We start from the raw sequence: 22,942 nt of genomic DNA on the forward strand, positions 1-22,942 counted from the left end.
ATTATTATTTCTCTGCTGTTGAACAAAAAAAAAATTCTGACATGTTTTCCTGCAGCAGCATGGAAGACCTCACCATCTGATATTTTTGGGGGCAGCACGAAACTTAAAACCAGAATAACAGTAGAGGATTACCTGACAAATTCAATTTTGGCAGATAATTACTTTTTCTAATATTTTAAACATGGTTGAGCAAAACTACTTGCTAAATCTTAGTTCTGCAAGCAGAATTGGGGAATTGCAGTGTCAACTTTTCACCATGTAGCTGCTGAGGAGGGAAAGGTGCCTGGCCTCAAGTGCCAAGCTAAGTTTCCCTCTTCCTCCGATTCTTCATCTGAGCTCAATTCTGAATTCGGTCAGCTGTCCTAGCAGAGAGAAGAATGAGAAAACCAATGCTGGTCACCAGAGACAGCTCTGCAGATACTTTCAAATAGAGAAGTTAAAAAAAGAAAGGGATTTTTTTTTTTTTCAGGCAAGAAAGTTTGCCTGGTCTCTTATGGAACATGGAAAAAATCTACTAATAACTAGACACAATGGTATAAAATTAGTAAATCTGCCCAAGGTCACAGGCACAAAGTGAGCCTAGGGAGGTGTTCTATAAAGGCATTTGGAAGGGAAGATTTCAAATTGGTATTGGTTTTCTCTGTTGAGCACATTACACTTAACCTCACCATAAACTCATGGCAGTTCTCTCATCCTGCCTTTTCTCCATACTGCTATCTTTGTGAATAACAATTTTGAGAGGATTTTCAAATGATTTTTAAAACATATAAAAATGCACTATAGGGATCTGAACCTGAGTAAAGCACCATTATCTTCTAACATCCAAAGCTAATAGTATAAAAAATGCCTAAGTACACTTAATGGTATAATTCATTTTTATAACCTATTACTTTAAAAATCAATAGGAAATGAGTTAAGCTAAGCATTTTGTCAGATCACAGGAGCTACAAAATCTTCCCTTGATTGCATCAGGAAGGAACGGAAGTGCTTGGTGGAAGGCCAAAGAAAGTCCAAATACATTTTCAACTTCAGCAATGGCAAATCAGAGAAAGGTCAAGAAAGCTGTGAAAAATGAGCCTGATTCAAAACTGTACCCCCTGAATGCTTAACCTGGAGAATGCCAAGCGCAGCAACAGCCAGTGGCATTTTTGATAAAGTCAAAGCTGTTATGTAAGTTAGCACCAATGAAGTTGTAGCAGTGTGGGCACCTTGGATGAAAACTCTTCTCAATGTATGAACATTTTAGGGACCAATCTGTGCAAGCACATCTACAGTGCTCTGTAAAAGGTGCACTTGTGCTAACAAATGCATTTCTTGGCAGAAGTGGGGACCACCATCCTCCACACATCTCTGGTGCTGAATTTATTTGTTTTATAGCTTCCTCACATTAGGTACAGATTGTCTTTGACATAAAATTTTGAAACAGAAGTATTTATGGTATGAAAATACAGATCTTCTCGAGCCAATCTGTATTTCTCTGAGGGACAGTTGGACACAACCACTTCCCAGCTACACAAGATGCTCCAGGCTTTGAGGGCTGAATCTGCTGTGACATGAAAGTGAAGTGAAAAAGAGATTGTGACAAGAAAGGCAAAAGCCTAATTTTCTGTGTGAAGGACATCTCGAAACTGGAAACTAAAACTGTGCCAATGCTTAGACTTCCCAGACATTACCCTTGCTCTTGGGCCTATATTTACCTGTCCCAGCTCCTCCCCACCCCTCTCCATTACTTTAGGGCTTTGTTGTGCTCAGATTCCTCTGTTAATCTCAGGAACCCAGTAGGAGGCAATTAGCTTTGGTTCCTATTACATTTATCCACTTACCATTGTTTTGGTAGGACAATCTAAAATGCAATTGAAGTCAATACTTTTACAGTGGTTTTTTTAAGAAAATAAGTACTTTTATCAAGACGTTGCCAGGATTTTATAAGCAATTGTATAATTTTCCAGTATTAATCATTTCCCAAGGCAAAGGCAAGCTGAGTTATCTACTGCTATTATAGGAATCAACTGTGCTACTACGTCAAGAGCTTGGGGTAGGAGAAGCCATATATCAAGAGAAGTGCATTAAAAGAAACTTCAGGCAGGTTTATTTGTTTTCCTACAAAAATAAATATGTTTACTAGTCTGCATTCTGCTCAAGCCACTATTTACACAGCGATTCTGTAAGAGCAGCTTAACAGCCTGATGAGAACATAATAAAGGTTTTACCCTTTCTGTATTAAGGAAGGAATATTCCCTCTATCCTGCAATACATTTGATTTTTAGCTATATTTTTGAAAAGAGAAAACTGTTCAGGTTGCTAAGGTGTTGTCTCTATCACCCTTTAGTAGGAGCTGCTAGTGAGACTTCTTGAAGGAACAGGGACTAGTCTGGGTGAAAACATGCCTGGTGTTATTTGATGGTGCTGAAAGAGCAAGTACAACAACACAGTTTCAATTTTCAGCTGAGAACTCAAATGCAGCACTTCACTTCCCGTGGACCTGTGCATTCCCAGCTTGCTTCAAGCTCTTGCTGAAGTCAAGGGACCACTGAATATACACAAGAATAAAACCCTGGCCAGAAAGGCTAGCCTCTGCAGAATCCCAGCAGGTATCCCTCTGAATACACCAACACCATGATTTGCAAACATGCTTCAAAATTCCTCTGCCCAGCAAAACCCCAGAAGACAACCCTCCCTTCCACTGACTCAATATTTGGGCTTAGATTTTTGGTTTTATTTCACCTGTCCTAACTAAGGCCTCATCTCCAAGCTACCAAAAGAAAGAGAAGTGGTTCATAACATGGCTAATGTAAGGAAAATCACACTCCTTTGTTTCAACAGGTTAGGCTTTTACTGTCATTAGAAGAAAATAATCCAAGCAGGGCACTTTTGAAAGGCCCAGGAGTGTGGATGCAAGCACAGAAAAATGAAACTCTTTAATATTTGGGATAGGGCTGTCATTTTACTGCAATACTGTTTAGCACTCAGGGTAAAGGCTATCTGACCATAATCAGTGTGACTGAAGGCTTGAGCTCAGTAATATGGCATTAATGTGCCATAGTGGAGAATAGATATACACATATAGTCTTTCTCTGATTCTCTTTAAAAACAATTCCTATTGAATTACAGCTTTCAGCATGATTTATCAACAGATTATTGTTTGTGGAAGAATGCTACCTTCCTGCTCAAACTATTCCAAGGCTGACTCATATCCTGTTAATTCATTAATACATAACATGATTCCAGTCCAGAAAAGTAATTTCTGCACTATACAAGTAATAAATCCTACAACATCAACTGAAAAATATATCTCAAATTCTCTTTCTAAACACTAATGGAACGTTTTGCTTGGCTTCCCACACACATCATCAAGAGGAGGGGGCCAGACAGAGCTGTAAAAAGCAATTTGAGAGCAGTGTACTTTATAGAGTTTAACAGTATAAGAGCTACCATACTGAATGAGACCTTAGGTCAAACTAATCTACTTTCTAACTTACAACAGTAGCCTATGTCAGAAGCTTCATGGGAAAATAGAAGTGAAATAATCTGTCCCATCTGCCCTCTCCACATTAGGTCTCATTCTATTAGAAAGTGATTTAAAGCCTAGATTGTGAGATTTAATATGCCTTCCAAGAAGCAGCAACCAAAGAACATTCCCCTTTAACTTATGAAAACACTGCTGCAGAGGGGAGAACTGGAGGTGGTAGAGGGATGTGTTTGTTTTCATGTTTCAGCAGACTTAATTGCTACAACCAACACTGCAGATACTATCACTTGGCAAACAAACTTGTACTGGCTAGAGCTGTTTTTACTTCATACCTGGGGCATTTATTGTTCCTGGGTATGATCTTGAAACCCTTTTTTCTCACAGAGGCAGACTGTACCAATATTCACAGTCTCACTGACACCCAGTGTAACAGAAAGGATTTGAGAAGTATTCCTTTCATTGACAGTGTAACATGTTGCTTACCCAGTGGAGTATTTTTTAATCTTGATGCGAGAAGCAATATGGTGCTTGTCATAAGCGAGATATTTTTGTAAGGCTCAGTGGTGCAGAATGCCAGAGAGAAAATCTGCATAGGGAGTGAACATCATCAGTGACAGGGAAATCATCCTGAGTTTTCTTTCTCTGAGCTAGTCTGATTTCCACAAGCAGCTCCCAGTATCTCCTCCAGAGCATCAGTGCCTGGTTCTTGAGCTACACTGCCCTGGCAGCTGAACCAGCACTGTTGTCTGTGTATGAAGAATTCCCACAATTAAAACACACTTGGGCCACACTCAGCTGGACCGGATGAAAATCAGCCTGTAACAAGCCAAGGTATTTTATATGGTAGGGCACATCTGTCTGATGAGGATGAGTATATGAGTGCATTTGCTTTTCTGTGTATTTAACAGGGGAAGAAAAGGAAAGAGAGGGGGTAAACCAACAATGAGACTTTCCACCCCTTTTTACTGGAAAGTCGAACCATGTTGATAAACTGAATCTGAGAGGCCAGATACTCCAGCCCTGACTTCTATGCTCTGATGTGTTTTATTGTCTTAGATGAGTGATTGTGTCCTATATAAATCAATGCAAGGGCTGCATCCTAATCCTGGGACCTTCATCAGTCATGTGACTGGGACAAGGCCCGTTGCTTTGTTGAGTTATATGACCAAATGTGAGTGACAGGTCACTGTCATGTAACCCAAGGGTGCAAACCTCTTTGGCTATTTTTTATTTTCTAATTTGGCTACTCTGTGTCAAAGATGGCTGGGGATTCAGTGCTGCTGGTGTGGATGCCCTGATTTATTTGGGATTAAACCGGTCCTGTATATCCACATTTATCATCAATGGTTCCATACAGAAGAGTATAATGAAATCTTTGTAGCTAATCTTTAGGGGCTTCTCTAGGCCAAAAATAATTCCCACAAACACCTTCTATCTGTCCTTCCCTGTATGATGAATCTCTCATTTCAGACTCATTTTCAAAATGGAGATACCGTGCTGGGAGATCCAAATCTTACCCTGGGAAGGCAAATAGTGCATATTTTGTACAGCTAGAAGATGGGCATTATGAGAGTTGATTAGCTACCCAGTTAAAAGGGCAATGTTTCAAGACCAGGCCTGCAGGATCCTTGGATCACAGACAACTACTATTTTTCAAGGTACTATTTTTCTATCTTTCATTCTGGGATGAAAGAAGGCTTCTCCTGACAGTAGGCATTGGAAGCCCTATGTAAAGCATCCCTCTATTGACAGATATGTAGAGATATAAAACAAAAACCAATAAAAAAAAAAAAAAAAAAAACAAAAAACCAAAAAAACAAAAAACCAAAAAACCCCAGGAAACAAAAAATGCAGAGCTGGACAAAATTTGAGGTGTATTGCAGGACAGCACAGCAAAATGCTGCCAGAGTTACTAAGGAAATTGCTTCAATATCTCCTCACTGCTCTAGGCCATTACTCCAGTTGCTCTACTCCATGAGCATCAAGCCTTGAGGAACACTTGTCTAAGTGAGACTGAGGAGAAAGGAAGGGCAGAACAGTGGGGCATAAGAAGCACATTTGTTTTCAATGAAAGACAAGTACAAATATCAAATATGATGGTTTTAATGCTCATGAGAGGGAAAACTCCCTTGTAGTGAGAGGGAAAACCACCTCAAATCTGCTGAACTTGGACCTCCACTGGAGAGCTTTTTAGCTATCTAAATATAGCAAAAAGTGCCCACAGAAAATTACTAGAGGGAAAACTCAGTTATTCATGAAGTAATGGGGCAAATTCTGTTTGGGATTTCCTATTGTAGAAACATGCATCCCTCAATCTCCTTTGGACAGACACCAGCAATATCAATAGCAGACTGTGAGACCCTGTGTTCCAGTGTCTGGCTACAAAAGGGTCAATTACATTTGTTTAAAATCTGCTAGGAAGGTAGTAAAGAATAACCAACAGTCAAACAGGCAATACTTCAAAGCAAATAAAAAACGCTGTCATCCATGGCTGTAAAGAGGACCCAAAAAAGCCAGGTGGCCCATACAGGTATTCCATGTGCCCTGGAGGTACTGTTCCCTGGTGGACAGTCATCTCCTTTCATACAGTGGCTCTACCAATTCAAATGGTTGGTGAGAAGGCAACTTGAGCAGACTTTACTATGTCTGTGATATCACCAAACCCTACTTAAAGCCTGCTCTGGAGACTGTAACGGGACCAGAATGATGCAAATGCCTTGAGGTTTTGCCCCCTACAAAAGTTCGAATTCCTTGGTGTAGGAGGATTTGTCTCTATTTTGAATGGAGGTGGTGAGGGGTAGAGGGCGAGTGTGGACTTAGCAGCCCAAAATATTACACATTGATTACTGGATGTTCCTACTAAAAGCACTTTTTTTTCCCCTTTTTTTCTTTCTATCTCTACCACTCCCTGGAGAGATTTGCAACAAATGCATGTGCTGTCTTTCCCTGTCTTGCTTTGCAAAAAGCAATGCCTAGAGCAGGAAGAGAAAATTAATTACGATAGAATTTCACACATTTTTCTGGGTGCTTAATGAAGCTTGAACTGGAGCAGAGTAGAGAGACTGCTTATTGTTGATTTTTTTTCAAGATCACTGCACAACAAACAGAAACTGAATAAGCAATTAAGTTAACTGGCTCTAAAACTCATCCTGGCTGAGGATTAAGGTAATTATGTCTGAGCTTACACACATTCATTGCAGCATTATTTCATTACAGCAAGTCTTGCCTGCTTGCTTGTTGCTGATGTCATTCTAGAACTGATCTGAGTTGTTGTCCTTCTATTACCAAAAAGGTTACAAACACAAACTCTCCTTGCTATAAATATAGCTATGTTATTTTTACTACATGTTCAAAGGAGATGCAGACCTCTTTTTGCTAGGTTTTTACAAATACGTCCAACTGTTTCTTCCTGCACCAAAGTATTTACAATACCTTAGACTTAAGGGATCAATTAAAGTAATACACAATAGATGGGTTTGGTATGGTTTGGTATTGTCATACAGTGATTTCTCAGTCAAAGGGGGGGGAAAAAATCTATTTTTTAGTCTGAGCGAAAAAAAAAGACGCTGGGAAAACAGTATCAATCTGCACAATATTCCATACTGCAGTATGGATTCTTCACCTTCTGAGTTACAAAGAAATTTCCTTTTAATGGCTGGAATGCAGGGGAGGGGAAAGGAAGGGAACCCCCCACATTCTCCTTGTCTAACAAGGAGTCACGGCGTGAGAACCACTCCCTAGCAGAAGTAATCTGTGATTGACAATGGTTTTTGTGGCAGCCAGGGCTAAAAATGGTTTAGCTGTAAACAGACAAATTCAGAACATTTTAAGGCCCTTTCCTAAGGCAAGGGCTGCTTACACAGGCACTCAACATGCAGGGTGGCACCAAGAGAGCACCAAGCTTCAGAGTTCCTGAAAAAATCAAGGAATTTTTGTATCAGGATATGAGCACAAGCACAAGAGAAAAAGAATACCTTGTTATGGGCAAATGAGCAGGGGAAGATTTACCAAAATTGGAGATTTGTTCTCTGGGCAGTCCAGGCATTTATATGCATGACCTTAGGCAAGCTGCTATATATGGCTTCACCCTTCCTGCCTAAAAACTGAAAGAGAAATACTTTCATCTTCACAGAGAGCATGAATGTGGGGAAGGCACTTGGTATGACTGGGGTGGGAGCTCTGCAAACAACCAGAACAAGGTCTGTGACTGATACAGTTTCCCTGTACTCTCAGAGTCAGCTTTGAGGTCTACAATGAAAGGACATGAAGGAAATTAGGTGAGGTGGGACAACTTCAGAATTTTACTGGGAATAGAAAGGAACATTTAATATTGAAATGTGTGGAATTGCCTTGTGCTGATATTAATGATGCACACATTTGGAGATGAATGCTCTGAACACTGGGGAGGCCAGTCGAACTAAACAGGACTCAGTCCCAAACAAGGCAGACTCCTAAGGTCCTAAATCAGTGTTTTGTAAACATGTTGATTAGTAACTGAAAGAAATCTTTATTTAAAATATGAAAACCAGAGGAGAAGGGCAATGTTGACAGAAAGATCATAAATCATGGAAACTCTATTATGAATCAAAACAACAGATGTAACATGAACAACAGCATCCTTTATAAACAGAAATTAGACTGTACTGTTTCACTCTTTGGAAAGGCTAATACGCCCAAAATAAATTTCCCTGAATCTCTCATTAATGTTTTACGGTCATTGTTGACCAGCTGTTACAAAAAACCAAAATGTGGATGATTTATATCCCAGAAGAGTCACTCACCCCAAACCACATTTTCCTGATGGAGCTGACATTAAGAACTATAACCACTTCCCTGACTATATTCTTTTCACAGGGGAAGAAGCAAAGTGCAGGTGATTCACATATCAGCAATTTCTTGCTCTGCATTCACTTTCCTTCTCTCTTTATTAGCAGGCTAATACTGACTGCATGAGTCACCAATTATCACCTTCAGCACCAGACAGGAACTAAATTATCACAGTGATCTCTCCACAAAGCAGGCATCATACCATGTTTGCTGGGGCCCAAATACCTCAGACTTTAAACAGGAAATGACTTTGTCCTCCAGATTTCATGTTATGAAGAACCAGAGTTTCTGGGATGGAGGAACTTGTCCAGCCCAAAAACTCTCTGGACTTGCACTTATCTATCTTTTACAGCAACAGATCAGCTACAGTTTATCAATCAGTGTATCATGTAGAGGCAAGATGGATTGCCTGCCCTTCCTCACTGACAATGGAAAAAGCAGGATAACCAGACCATGGTTATACTTCCATGTCTGATCACATGACGGGGAGAAGATCAGCTCCTGCTTTAGTCCTTGCATGGTGTGTATTGTTACTGGTGGCTCTCTCATTCCGGAGCTCTGGCATGTGAAGAAACAAAACTCACTTGAATAGGATTTACAGAGCTGCTTCTAGATTCTCACTATCATCACAGAAACCTGATTATTTACAGGGAGCTTTTATAGCCTATAAAATAGCTTTTACACTATTAATCCTCTGCATAATGAACAAATAAATTCTGCACCAGCTCTTGCCCAACTTTTCTTGAGTTTTTCCCTGGTGTCATAACAATTAGTTCAATGGGGAAACCTCTGACTGATACCACAGTGAAAGCACGTCATCACACATGAAACTCATGAACAAGGTCTTTCCAACCATCTCTAAATACATCATGAAAGGAATGTTTTTTTTTTAATATTCTGTCCCTGTTTTTAGCAGGTAAATCAAAACCTGGCAACTTCCCCATGTCAGACAAAATCCTACAGTGTTATTTCTGCTGAATCATGTGGCATGAGCTGTGCTAATCTGAGATTTGAGCTCTGAGCTCTTCCCATCCTGTCCAGCCTAAAACCAACCTTTCACTAACTCCTTTGTGCCTAATCACACAGTCAGGGTGGAGGTGGCTTCTCAAATGATGGATAGAAGTACCAATGAGAAGCAATGGAAAAATTCTGAATGGCACATATATATTCAGATCGTGGTTTCTCCTTTGTGGATAAACAAAAAGATCTAAAATACTAATGCTGTTTTGGACTTCATAACTTTTACTTATTCAAAACCCATGCAAATAATCACGTATTAATAAAATGGCATTTCCTGCACAAAAATTTAATTGAATACATCATCCTTCCCTTTCTTTCTCTATTGATGCATGCTCATCTTTCTAGCCTTTCCTATGAGTTTTTTGAAAAGTAAAGCTACAGAGTTTAAATGTCATTTCTCCAAAGTGGGACATGGTTAGTACTTGGAAATGGTTATGCATCTAATTAGTCACAGAATACATAACATCAGATGACTTAGGTAACAAATCATGACATGCACAGCAAATGATATAAAACATGCTTCATTTGAATTCCCACAAAATGCCACCATTACCTCTTCATAAATAGTTTCTCTCAGGCAAAGGTGAGCTCACAAATCCAATCCAGTTTTTTTAGTTCAAATCTTGCAAATGCTGTATTACAGTCGGTTACCCTGAATGATTCTGGTCTAAATAAGATAAGCCTCTGTCCCATTCAGAGCATAGCAAATGAGAGGATTTGAACATAAGACTCTCTGCCTGAGGCTATTCCACTACCCACTTGGATTTTTACACTTCAACAGGACACTGGCATTCCTACTACTAAAAACATTGAAACGACATTTCTTCTGATCCCACCTCAGAAAACAGATATCTCACAGGTGTTTTCTAACCTTAATTCCTATGGCAGTACAATTAAAATCTGCAGTACAAATGACTTAAGTATAAAAACAACAACAACAAAAAAATCCACTGGAAATAACATTCTCATTATGTGAGGAGTAAGGTTAATGAGCTATTACCTTGGCAGGTCCTTTCATCTGTGAGCAGTTTATAGCCTTTCTGGCAGCTGCACTCAAAGCTGCCAACCGTGTTTCGGCAGAAATGGTCACAGCCACCATTGTTTACCAAACACTCATCAATATCTGCAAGAATGAACAGCAAAGATTTAGTTCATGATAGCAAAAATTTAATTTGTGACAGCAATTCAGTCGCTCAGGGCAGGAATACAGGAATACTCAGATCCCCAAGGAGGCTGCTGTCCCTGTCAGGAACCAGGCTGGTCAGATGTGTCCCTTCCCAGACCTATTTCACAAGGCTTTCAAGGAGAGCTATGGCCTGATCTGTTCAGGAGATAAAGGTGTTTCTCTCAGAACTGGAACCAACAGATGACCCAAGCTGAGGTACTTTGGTGTTAAGAAACATTCATGGGAGCTTCTCTGTAGATGGAGTGCTCTGCCTGACTGCAGACTTCAACCTGGGAAGGATGTGAATAGTTTTACCTTGTATAGGAACTAACAAAGCATAAGAACACACAAAAAATTGAAGAAATAACAAACGTGAAGTAAAAGATACTTGAATTCTGAAGAAATATTTCCATCATCCTTACACAAACAAATGCAAGGATACATTTTCTCAGAATGAGCATTATATGTTATTTCGCTCATTATTCAGTGACACAGTGACACAGAGTGTCACCCATTTTCATGTATCAGACTTTTCTCACTTGGTGTAGCAGAAAAGGAACTAACTCTGAGTGCATGTGAAATGTTGCTTCTTCAGTTATTCTGAAGACAGAGCACCTATTGCCTTAATCTGAAAGCCATATTATATATATATTTATATATTTTTATATATATATATATATATATATATTTATTTATTTATTTATTTATTTATTTGTGTGTATATATATATATATGTATTTATATATACACACACACACAGTATGAAGGACAGCTCAATGGCTCTTACTTCAAATACTGATTATGAAGTGGACAGATGAACTTGATAAGACCTCTGTTCTGAATTTCATACTGATTATTCTACTTCCCACTCCTTTTAAGTTCTCCCAAATGTTATGAATATCTGGAATGACCAATCCCTTTTCCAATCCATAAAAGGTTGTGAAGTAAGTATATAACAGGCCACAAAACATCATTTGAAATACAGGGTATCTTTCCATTCTCCCCCAATTATAAAACCATGGATTTACATTTATTTGAAAAAGGGGGAAATAAAAGTACTTTTATTATTTTTCAGGAGAAGAACAGTGCCAAAAAATAGCTCTTTTAATGAATGCATACAGTGAAGAAGTAATATGACATTGAGCCTTGGCTTCCCACTTCTGGAATTGAAAACAAGATCTTTCAGGGAACTAAATGGAGAGCAATGTTTCTTTTTGGAAAGCTTCTTGCTATAAGATCTTTGAAACTTTGAGGTAACAGCTGGCCATTTAAAGCGTAAATCTTGCAAAATGCAAATCTAGATGCCAAAAGGTCTAACATATGAAGATGGGAATTTATCAAAACCAGCAAGATGATGGTGAATGAAGGGCATGCTTTAAAAATTATTTGAATTCAGCAGAATTCTTAGTGAAAGTAATTAATTAATTTTTGGAAACATATGATTCCCACATGGGAACGAGGCATGGTGCTTACCATATTTCTGCATGTAAAATATAAACAGCAGCAAGAGGAGTGAGGTGGTAAATCTAAAAATCTGAACCACTGACAGGGAAATTCAGCCATCATTTCTAAAGAGCACTTTGCTGCACACACATTGACAGAAATATGTCCAGGGCTCAAATAAGCAAGAACAATGTATATTGTTATAAAGGTTTTCTTATGAGTTCCACTTAAGGCAAGGAGATGGGAAATTTGTTCTCAGACCCTCTGAAGTAATGCTGCTGCTTATTATTTTGTGTCTGGTTCTGCAGAGGAGTGGCTTTTGCATTCAATTAAAGAATGAGGGTAAATTGCAGGCAGCAGCTGTGGAACACCCTGAGTGCTTTTTGCAAAAAGCAGCTCAAATCTTTGTCTTGGGTAACAAAGTTCTCAAAGTGCCCCAAAATCAGGAGTCTGTTTGTTGTCTGTGGTGCTCCAGCTCTGGCATTTGGCTGGCCAACAACAGATAACCTTGGGCTCCCAACCTGATAGATCTGGTGAAAAACACACTGAGGGTCACCTTTTGTAACACAAGGAGACTGGAGGCAGGAACCCTTTTGGTTTGGCTGTGATCATCTGCACAGGTCAAGACTGGCAGTGAAAAGGCAAGAATTTTTGGGCCAATTCCTGCAACCTGGCATTTCCTTTTGTAGAAGTGATTCCTCCCAGCTCCCTAATGTGCAATTGGGACTGTGGTGTGGGTGTTAGGATGGATTACCACAAAAAGTCCCATCCTTTAGCAGAGCACAGGTGTACCTAACTACAGTTTAGCATGCCCTGACAAAACTGTGGGACAAATGGAAATGTGAATTAAAATTACTAATACGTTATCCATCATAAACACACAGAAGAGTCATCCATCATGAAGAAAGTATCTTTTACTCGTGATAAAAACAACATGACCTTTGGACTACTCTGCTGCCTGAGACTGCTTGAAGTAGAAATTACTTGCAGCCTGTCAAACACCATTCTGGAGTAACGATTGATGTTTTTAAATGATGGCCCCTGGATTTCACATGTTAAATTCCAAATTCCAGTCTCTTTTCTGTGTCTCTCATGACCATAAGGGACAAAAATGAAACCCTGCTGGCATCAGAGTGTAGATTTTAGGCTGTTAATAACTGTAATTCCATTAACAATGAAGCATATTAGCTTTACACCAGCAATTCTTTGGAATAATTCTAAACCAGGATCTGAGTAAAACCTGTGAGAGTCCACAGGAAAAGAAAGTATGTATTCATTTCTTCTAACTGGAAAACATGACATGACCTTTTGAAACAGGGACCATCAAAACAGAATAGAGGTCAAAACTGTTAGCTGCAAAAACATTCTAAATAACATAAACAGTGCCAATGTCTCTGCTTTCACTGTATTTCTTTCCATGGTCATAGCGAGACTGACAAGGCATGTAAAAATTATTTCACTCTGTGGAGAGCAGCACATTGCTGCATTTCATTGGAAGAGAGCAGTATCCAACTGTATGTATCATGTCTAGCTGGTTCAGAGAAATTGCAAGAATTCTGTATCCCCACTATTTTTCTTTCCTTGGTCATAAATAATATGTTTTATGAGCCATGTGAAAATAAATTATTCCACTGCATGAGAAGGTAAGGCCACATTTATATTTAAACTCATTGGTACCCAACTTTGTCAAGTGCCTCTTTGAACTTCACAGAGGGTAAGTGTGTCTGCCTCTCATGTTGGGCAAAAATACACAGTGGAAACCCATTGTGGTGTCTCTACCAGCTTTGACAGTATTTAGTAAAATATTTCCCTAATATTATTGGAACTGTCTGTGGAGCAGCCATAAACCTGCTGTCTTCAAACAGTTCTCAAGTGGCTCCTTGAGATGCAGGTTGCAGAAAAATAGCTCTAACTTCCCACAGGCTCTGCTCCCCTTTATCCTCAGAAATGCAGGAGGATGTAAAGAACTGTATTTCCTCTGTGGGGTTGTACATAAGATGCCCTGATGATACTGTGAGAGTCATTTCAGACCGGGAGGTGCGTTGGGAATAAACCCCAAGGGATTTATCCCAGTGCAGTGCGTCAATATTGGTAAATAATACCTTGCTCATCCAACCTCATGATCTGCTACAAAATACCAAAATGGGACACATGCAGATATGAAAATACAGGCCAGTGAGAAACCAGAGAAATATTGAAAATTATGGTCAAAACTATCAGGTGAAGGTGAAGGTATGGTATAACATGCAACTCATCACTCAAGCCTCCTGTTAGCTCTGAAAATGGTTCATCCAAGCAATTAAATACAAACAAAAGCAAAGATAAGATTTGCAACAAGGAAGCTAACACCTTCTTTAAAGTTGCAATATTTGAAGGAAAAAACTCCAGATGCAAATATCTGCATCTGGAGATGGAGCTCAGCAACACCATCACAAAAGCTGTGTGTCCATATGAACCCAGGAATGAATCCTGGGTTTGTAAAAAAAAAAAACAAACACAAAACCCATAATATAGTTATTGTTGTAAGTATATTAATCTATAATAATAGATTCTCCTATTTTTTCTGAGGATCTCAAAATGTGAGGGAGGCAGTGGAATCACCTTTAAATAAAAATATAGAAACTCAGATGCTTTGTGCTAAGTTGCATAGCTACAATGCTACAATTTGACTCGGCTAAGCAAGCAGACTGTTATTTTTCTTTTCATGATCTTGTGAAGATTAATGGGAATGCCTGCTCCTGTTCCACTTGCACCTTTTTTAAGCTCTGCTCAGTGCACTTCATGTTTGGAAGGAGTTGGTTCTGATCAGGGTGCATGTATGCACTTGTGTGTGCACATATAAACCCACAGAGATTTGCCTTGCTGCATACAGGCCAGGGAACAAATTAAAAAGCAGGGATTTTAGGTAACTTAGAACTTAACATTTCACATAAGCTGCTTAAAGGCAACTGAAAGGGTAATCAACATGCAATCTTCACTTAGCTGCTGAACAATGATGGAGATGGAGGTTTCCAGCGCCTCATCACAGGCGGAAGTGAGGATCCTCCTTTCAATGGCTGGACAAATATTTGAACTGATTGTGCCTGTCTAATCCTTTACAGATTTGAAATGCTACCTAGCTCCAGGAAAAGAATATACTCCCAGATCAACCTAAAATAATTACTGAAACTTCATCAGCTTCTTGTTTTTAATAGTGAAAGCCAGCATGCTGGAATTAGTAATGCCATTACCGGTATACAGTGGACATCAATATAAATACATTTTCTGCAAGGTAGGCTGGTTTGCTAGTTCTTTTTGTTCTCTGATTTCCTAATTTTCCCTTGCTTTTCTTCCCTTGCTGTTCCTCATGGTTTTACAAATCACCACTGTCCCCTAGAAATTGGAATTAGTGATGCCTTGTTGACACAGATACTAGTTCCCTGCTGCACACAGACCACAAAGAATAAAGCAGCTACAAAACTTTTTAACCCCATGCTGGAGGTAGGGAAATAGAGAAACAGAAAAAATAACTAACTCATCCACACTTGAATCCAATTTCAGTGTACAACTCAGCTGGTTACCCTGGGGTGCCAATCAGCACAGGCTTGCACAAAACACCTAGCACTGCATGCTGTTCTATGTTACAAATACTACAAAGCCACCAATGCTCAGACTGAAATTATTTTGATATTTGCCCTGCCACTTCTCAATAAAACTTGTAAACTCCTCAGGATTAACATAAGCAGAAGCTACCAGGCTCCACTTGCAATACTCTAAATGTAATATTGCGTAGCATCTTAAGTAACGCATGCCAGGGATATCTCATTAAGGTAGAAAGATAACTTCATATCCCCAGATCAGTAGATTCATTGGATCAGCGCCACTATGAGAAAATCTAAATCAAAGTAGAACACAGGCTCTGCTGTTCCATCCAGAAGCATCAAGCCAGCTGTTGTGGGGTTAGTTTTCAAGGAGTTGGAAGTCCTAGTTCCAGTTTTACAATGGATTTATCCAACATTTGGGCAAGGTGTAACACTTTCCTGCTGTATTTCACTTGCAAAATTGAGGATTGGTAATTATCACTTGGCATTTTCAGGACCAATACTTTCAAATGCACTATTATGGAACAAAGTGTTAGGAATCCAAGTCATTTGCTGTCAAAATTTTTAAGTCAAATTACAGTTGTTTTAAATTTCTGGTCTGGGCTTCAGAATGGTTTGATCCAGCAGCAGGTTCCTTGCTGGTAGTGCTTTGCACTGGAAGATTTTGTGAATCTCTGCAGGACTGTTAGGGCCACGTTTACTTTAGGAGGTACAATTTCTGTTCCAACACTCCACCTGAAACTGCACAGTTCATTGTCTCTTGCATGTTTCAGGGAGGAATAATTCTATTTATGCAGTACCTTCCACTTGAGGATTACAAAGGACAGCTTATTTTCTTCATTACATTAAACCTACACCACACTTCTTCAGGAGAGATACATTTAATTAATACATTCTTCTTTAACAAATGTGAAACTGAGGCAGGTAGGATAGTGTGCAACTTGCCTGCATCAGATAGCTACAAAATGAAATAAAGCATATATTATAGCACCTCTAATTTGAGTTCTGTGCTTCAACAACATCCTCATTTTCCCTCCCACAGTGCTAATTAACTGTAAAGTATGATAGTCATTACTGAACTGAAGTTCCACTAAGTAGCAAATGAAGATTCTCTGTTTAATTAGCTTTATAGCTGGGTTGTGGGACAAGGCATTTTCCTAATTAACAGGATTAAATCTAGACTGGGCAGACAGGAATGAATGTAATTAAAATTTAATCTTCCTCATCCTGAAAACAGGCTGCCCACAAAACAGAGAGCTTTGTGTAAATGCTCTTAGAGCATGGAAAGGTTGAGGCAGGTTTCAACACATTTCCCTCATGTCACTTTCTCAATTTTCACCTGTTATCTTCGCAATTTCACGAAGAAACCTGTCTTCCAACACAGATGGTAATCTGTCACATATGGATTTAGGTGTCAGCTATTCTCCTCCAGGACATATCCACTCTGACATTATCCACCAACCAATCAATAAAAGAGTCTGCCAGGCTGCCAAGAGATCAATCACCTTGTAAAACAAACATTATGTCCTATTATTTTCTTATTACAGTTAATTAGATTTATAAAACACAAAAACCTTCACAGGTGAAAAACTCAAAAATGCTGTCATAATAGGTTAGGCGCAGATTTCTCATTTGTAAAGGGGAAGGGATTTACTAAATCTAATGTGAAAAGAAAGGATTTTTCATTTAAAATTTTTGCTGAACACTGAATTCTTTTCTAACCCTAAAAACATGTTAGTGCAATGCTATGAACCCAAACAGTGCAAGCTGAGGCTGTGACACCAGAATGTGAAGGGAACTGGAGACATAAAGATACAGACTGATAGTCTTTTCAGTGTCTAGGCTGAGCTAAATGTTAAAACTACCCCTCCTCCCCAGTGCCCCCCTGCCAGAAGCAAAGATAAAGCTCACAGGAATCCCAGGAAATAAAACTACTTTTCCTCCTCCTGTAACATTTTATCAATCAAAATGCTTTCATCCATCAAACTACTTTTTATAAAACATTGGAGAGGGAGAAATAAGTGTGCTGTTCAATCTCCCATGTGTAATTGGGGACACCAAAGAATGTGTCTCTGTTTTTTACAGAGCATGTGGAAAGTACAGGAAATCAGATTCTGGGGAACTTGGCTGTACCTGTGGCCACGTGGGTGAGTACAGGCGGATCTGGAGGCTGAGGGTAAAACAGTGGGAGAGAACTGTGCAAATACTTTGGGCTGACTGCTTACCCACCTCAATTATTCACACAGCCACTACCACCAGAGTAATTCCATGAGCAATGTAATTATTCACACAGCCACACCACCAGAATAACTCTATCTGTAATGTTTATGCAGCAGGAGCAGAGGCAGAACAAAATGGGTTGCTGCAGGTTAATAAGAAGAATAAAAGAGTTAACTCAGTGTTTCTTAAGGAGTAAATCAGACAGAACTATGGGGCTGACATCCCTGGCCATTTTCTCTGTGCTAGGTGTCACCAAAAAACAAGGCCTGGCTTTTACTGTATTTAATTTTTCAATATACTCTGAATGAAGAGCAAAGGGGCAAGTGAAATAACTGCACTATTGGACCAAGATATAAGAATCCCTAAGTTTAGTGTATGAACTCAATTTACATTTACCCATGGTTGTTTTCATTTACCCCCTTGGAATTATTAACTGCTCAGGAAAGCTCTGTGCTTATTTCCAAGAATCCCAGTTTGCTTCTAGAAAAGTGTTTGTTTAATTAAATAAAATTGGTATTAAGGGCAGTTAAAGGTACTGATGTTCTCTCTAAAATCCCAGTGAAACTGTGATAGCTTTTCTGGGATAAAGTTACTCCTTCTGAAAGGGGCACTTGAATACAATTAGTCCATGATAATTTAAATAGCTCTTAATGAATCAAAGAAATTTGGATGCTGACCAAAAAATTAACCCTCCAAAAGTTTTTGAAGACACTACTTCAAGCAGCCAGGGATCTGCTCTGTACCAGGGAAGACAGAGGCATCACTGAGAGCAGGATCTAGTCATATTAAAGAAAGAAAAACCATATTTTATAATGAAAAAGACAATGATAAAATAATGAAAAAAGTGTTTTAAGTTTTGAAAGTTGGAAATTATGATCATGTGAGCAGTCAGCTCCCAAGTAACAGAAAGCACAGCACACTTTCCCATAATATACTGTGGTTGTTGATCCTCAGGGGGCTTTATATTGCTGAATAAATGCAAGGTCTTTTCAACAACTGAAATGCAAAATATGACCCTCTGAAGCATTAATTTAAAGGATTTGGCATTTTCAAAGGGGAGGTTCACGAAGACAAATAACAACTGCAAGTTTCTAGGGAGCAGGGATATTGCCTAGTCATGAAAAAAACCCTAACTTAGTACACATGAATTTATTTTGTGGGGATAGATGGAACTCTTGGGAGGGAATGAAACAGAATGATTTACATGGCAGCTGACCCAAGTCTGCGATTTTTAAATGGAAGATAATTTGTTATATTATATTTGTCTGTCATGAACAAGTCTACAGCAGACAAATGAATTGTATCTCTTTAAACCAAAAAAATTCCCAAACCCAAGGCCCAGCTGAAAACCTAAAAGGCAATTCCCTTAAAAATAGGGAAGGGGCAGTGAAAGTTTCACACATATTCTGAATTAGATAAATTTGCAGCAGCCGTTAGAAGGATTCTGCTCTCCATTCTCTCTCTTTTTTTTTTCATTCAATTTTCTTCTTTCTGACAAATTTCGACTGTGTTGATATCTAAAATTTGCATTTCTTTTTTTTTTTAAATAATGGGTTTATAATTTGATTTTTCATCACTGAGCTCGAAACTTCAACTGTCTCTTGGAAAGTCTGAATCAATTATGTCTCTAAATCAGTCACATATATATTCCTCAGCGCGTGTCCAATTGCTCATTTTTCTGATTGCCCTACTAGGCTTCTGACCACTGTCACTACCTACCACCAAGGGTTTTCCATCTTATTTTCACTCAAATCCTACTCATTCACTCATTTTCTGCTGGCAACCATCAGCTTTTCCCCCTCTCCAACATCTCTTCCACAATTTATGGTTTTACCATGAGCTCTTCTGAGCCTTCTCCTCAGTCCAATACTCTACCACCTCTCTTATCACACACCAAGAACAGTCAACTCCCTGTCTACTCTAAAAAAGTGGGGGGGAAAAAATAGAAACCTAGTTTTGAGTCACTTCCCAGTCTTAGCAAGTCTAGAAACAGCTGTTTCCAGGGCAGCAGGGCTGGCCCAGATGGTTGCGGTTCTCTCTCTGGACATGACACAGAGCTTCTAATGAGCTGCTACAGCTGCCTGCTGGATGCTGCTCTGTTTTCCTCACACTGGATTGATCCTGCATGTTCTTTGTCTTGAGACCTGGACAACATAGATGGAATAGCTTAAAATGACTGCAGCCTCAGGAAAAAGGCCTTAATGTTTGCTTCTTTAATCCACATTTAGGTAGTTATTTTGAAAATGCTTTTGCAGCTACTGCGGAACTCCTGCTCTCATCCAGTTCGTGAGTCTTATCCACCTCTTCTAAAACAAGCATCTCCACTGATAAGCTGAACTCGATTATTGTTCTCCCATTGGTTACTCAGTTTCCCCCCCCTCTCAGTCCTGATGTTTATGATGGTTTATTTTGGACACAGATGGTCTCACATCTCACTTAGAGTCATATCAAACAAAAAATAACCTCAAAACTGCCTCTGTATTTTAATATTCCCTTTTGGCTTTTTATTTGTCATTCCTAGCAAATAAGTTCCCTTTGTGTTTTCTTCTCTCATCAACTCCAAGCCTACCTATTATCTCTGCAGCATGCATGTGGTTGATTCATGTGCCAAAAACTTCCCTGTAGAAGCATTCAGTGGGTCCAATTATAGGAACCATCTCAGGGCTTCCCCAAAGTGTTTGTTCTGAAAATCTTGCCAGTACTCAAGCCCGGAACAGGACCACTGTTTTCATTATAAAATTCCTAATTTTCCTCTCATTTAATGCTGTTTTTGTTACCTTTATTTTGGCTGGGCAGACACATCTATTGTTTCACAGAATGAAATCACCCACTGGCTGCCTTTGGTTACATGTTTGTCACAAATGCCTCTATTTTTTTAATCAAATGTTATTGCTACTTAAAGAGGAGTCCTGGGAATGGGAAGAGACAGGGTGATCTAGCTGCAACAGCATTAAAAAAAAAAAAAGAAATCTGCTGGTTTCTGCAGTTGAGCGGTTTGGGATTCACACCAATCTGCCTTTACCAAGAGTGCTTCCTGCTTGCTTCCTGAAAATGGCATGTGGTCTCAAAACCCTGTAACTGTGCAGAATACTGGGTAATGGTCAAAACTGGTTTGTCAGAAGGATTTTAAGGAAGTTAAGCTATTTTAATGGAACATTTAATTGCACATTTAATCTGTGCATCACACCTAAATAGAAAAGTATTATTTTAAATTAATATTTTTGTTCCTCCTAAAAGCACTAATCTAACTACTGCAGAACCCACATTTTCACTACTATCATTCGTGATCTCAGTCTCATGTTCATGAATTAATTTAGGGACCAGCTTCTCGTGCAAGGCAATGGTGGCCCTCTGTTCATGCAAAGTCATAAGAGGTTTTTGTATTTATTTTTTTCCTTGTTTTTAGGCTAAAAGACAGACCTCAGCCACAAGATTTGTATTTGCCTTATGATCAGCATGGAGAGGGAAAAGGTATTTTTTGTTCTGACATGTGGCTGTAGTGGCTTGTGATCACACCTGCTCTATTTTCTGATAGCTCTTTGCTTGCAGGTACAGAGAAGCAAACTCAAATGGGGCTTATTTTTGAACACACACTTATTTCTAGTGGCAAACTCTGGGAGTGTAAACTGCTGTTACTTGAAAGCAGAGTTGTGTATGAAATCTGATAGAAGTAGAGTTGCTTATAATGAATTATGAAAACTAGATCTTGATTTGATTATTGGGAAATATATTCTTGGCTGAAATTGATGAGAAGTAGGGAGAAAGCCATCTGGGGGGGAGGAATGGCTCAGAATGAACCATTTCAGTCAACACATAAAGGTTGCTAAAAGACAACACATACTTTAATAGCTAACTTCTAAACCTCTACCCTCTGACTTCAGACAGTTTGTGGACTGGCTTTGACAAAATCATTTGATAAATTCAGTTGGCTTTGGCCTGCCACTGAAAATATCAAGGCACTCTGATTCCCCTGGAGAAGGATTTTTTTCAGAGGGAGGAACACTGAAGAAAACCAGACAGGGACTGAGAATTTGTCTTGCACTGACTTCCACATCTGAATGGACAACAAAGGCCTCTTAGCACCACTATATTAACATTTTTTCTTATATTTTGTTTCTATTATTGAACTCAAGAAGAGGCACTGTGTTCCTCTGAGAGGAAGTGGAAAGGCTAACCCAGTTCAGAGATATTGTCACGACAAGTAAAGTGGGTACTCCACAGGTTGGGATTAAACTCTTTCCATGTCCTTAGGAGCATGTTATTGCAATAAGAGATGAGTTCAGAGGGTGCCAGCTGTCCCATGTTATTTCCCAATGCACACCTCTTTAAGCTTGTACAAGTAGGAACCATATGATGTAAGACCTCTAATCCCATCAGGAATTACCAAAGGCTGTGCTTATTTTCCCTTGGGGTCACCTATTCTTCTGACTATATTCTAGAACACCCTTCACTGTGTGGGATTCCTGAGAGAAGAAAAAGGTGTGAGGTGCAAAATCAAATTTGATGCCTCTGGGGGCTGATGCATAGGAGAGAGGATGGGGATTCTAGTTGGGTATCCACAGTGGGGGCAACAGTGGACTTGGGGATCAAATGAAGAGTCACACAAAGTGAGTCCACACAAAGGCTTGAGGACGACAACGTCTGTTTTAAAAAATGAAACAGCAAATTTCAGTGCCTTTCCTACTGAGGTTCTTGACTTGGAATCCCATGAGCATTCAGTTTTCTGAAATGTCTGAGAAATTTTCCCCTAAAAAGTCAGAAGTGTATCTGACTTACTACCCTAAAACATTTGTACTACTTGCCCCTCCCAAGGGTCATGGGTAAAGTGGTTTATGTGCTCAGGTCAGCTTCTTCATAGAGAGTGTAAGTACTAAGTTTATCTCAATCTTGTTCCACTTGCAGAGTTTGGCTTTTTTTTTTTTTCCAGCAGAGTAAGTTAAAGTATGCTGAGAGTAGTCCTGTCTTTCCCCTAGGTACTTTTGACAGACTCCAAAAAACATGCACACTACAGCTCTGGGATATCCCAGAGTGATCCAGCCCAGATACCTTCATTTATGTGCAGCAAGCAGACAGATGCCACTCATCAGCTTAAAGGAAAAGCTGTCCTCTCTCATTCCTTGTCACTGCACCTTTGACTAAGGTAAGGCTAAGGGACCATCTCCTATATGCTCCTTTCCAAGCCAAACTATGAATCCAAGGCACTATATCAGCAGAATG

The 22,942-nt window shown here is 39.3% G+C and overlaps 1 protein-coding gene across 2 annotated transcripts in view; it reads right to left on the reverse strand.

Moving 5' to 3' along the window:
* The window catches only part of SCUBE1 (signal peptide, CUB domain and EGF like domain containing 1), a 194,158-nt gene that overhangs the window by 37,857 nt on the left and 133,359 nt on the right, over positions 1–22,942 (reverse strand). For both annotated transcript variants that reach the window (XM_077178403.1, XM_054631631.2), the window contains one exon: positions 10,317–10,439. In XM_077178403.1, coding sequence (XP_077034518.1) covers positions 10,317–10,439 — 123 coding nt within the window. The remainder of the gene's footprint in view (positions 1–10,316; positions 10,440–22,942) is intronic.

This window comes from Agelaius phoeniceus, chromosome 5, assembly GCF_051311805.1.
Source record: "Agelaius phoeniceus isolate bAgePho1 chromosome 5, bAgePho1.hap1, whole genome shotgun sequence".
NCBI classification, from domain to species: domain Eukaryota; kingdom Metazoa; phylum Chordata; class Aves; order Passeriformes; family Icteridae; genus Agelaius; species Agelaius phoeniceus.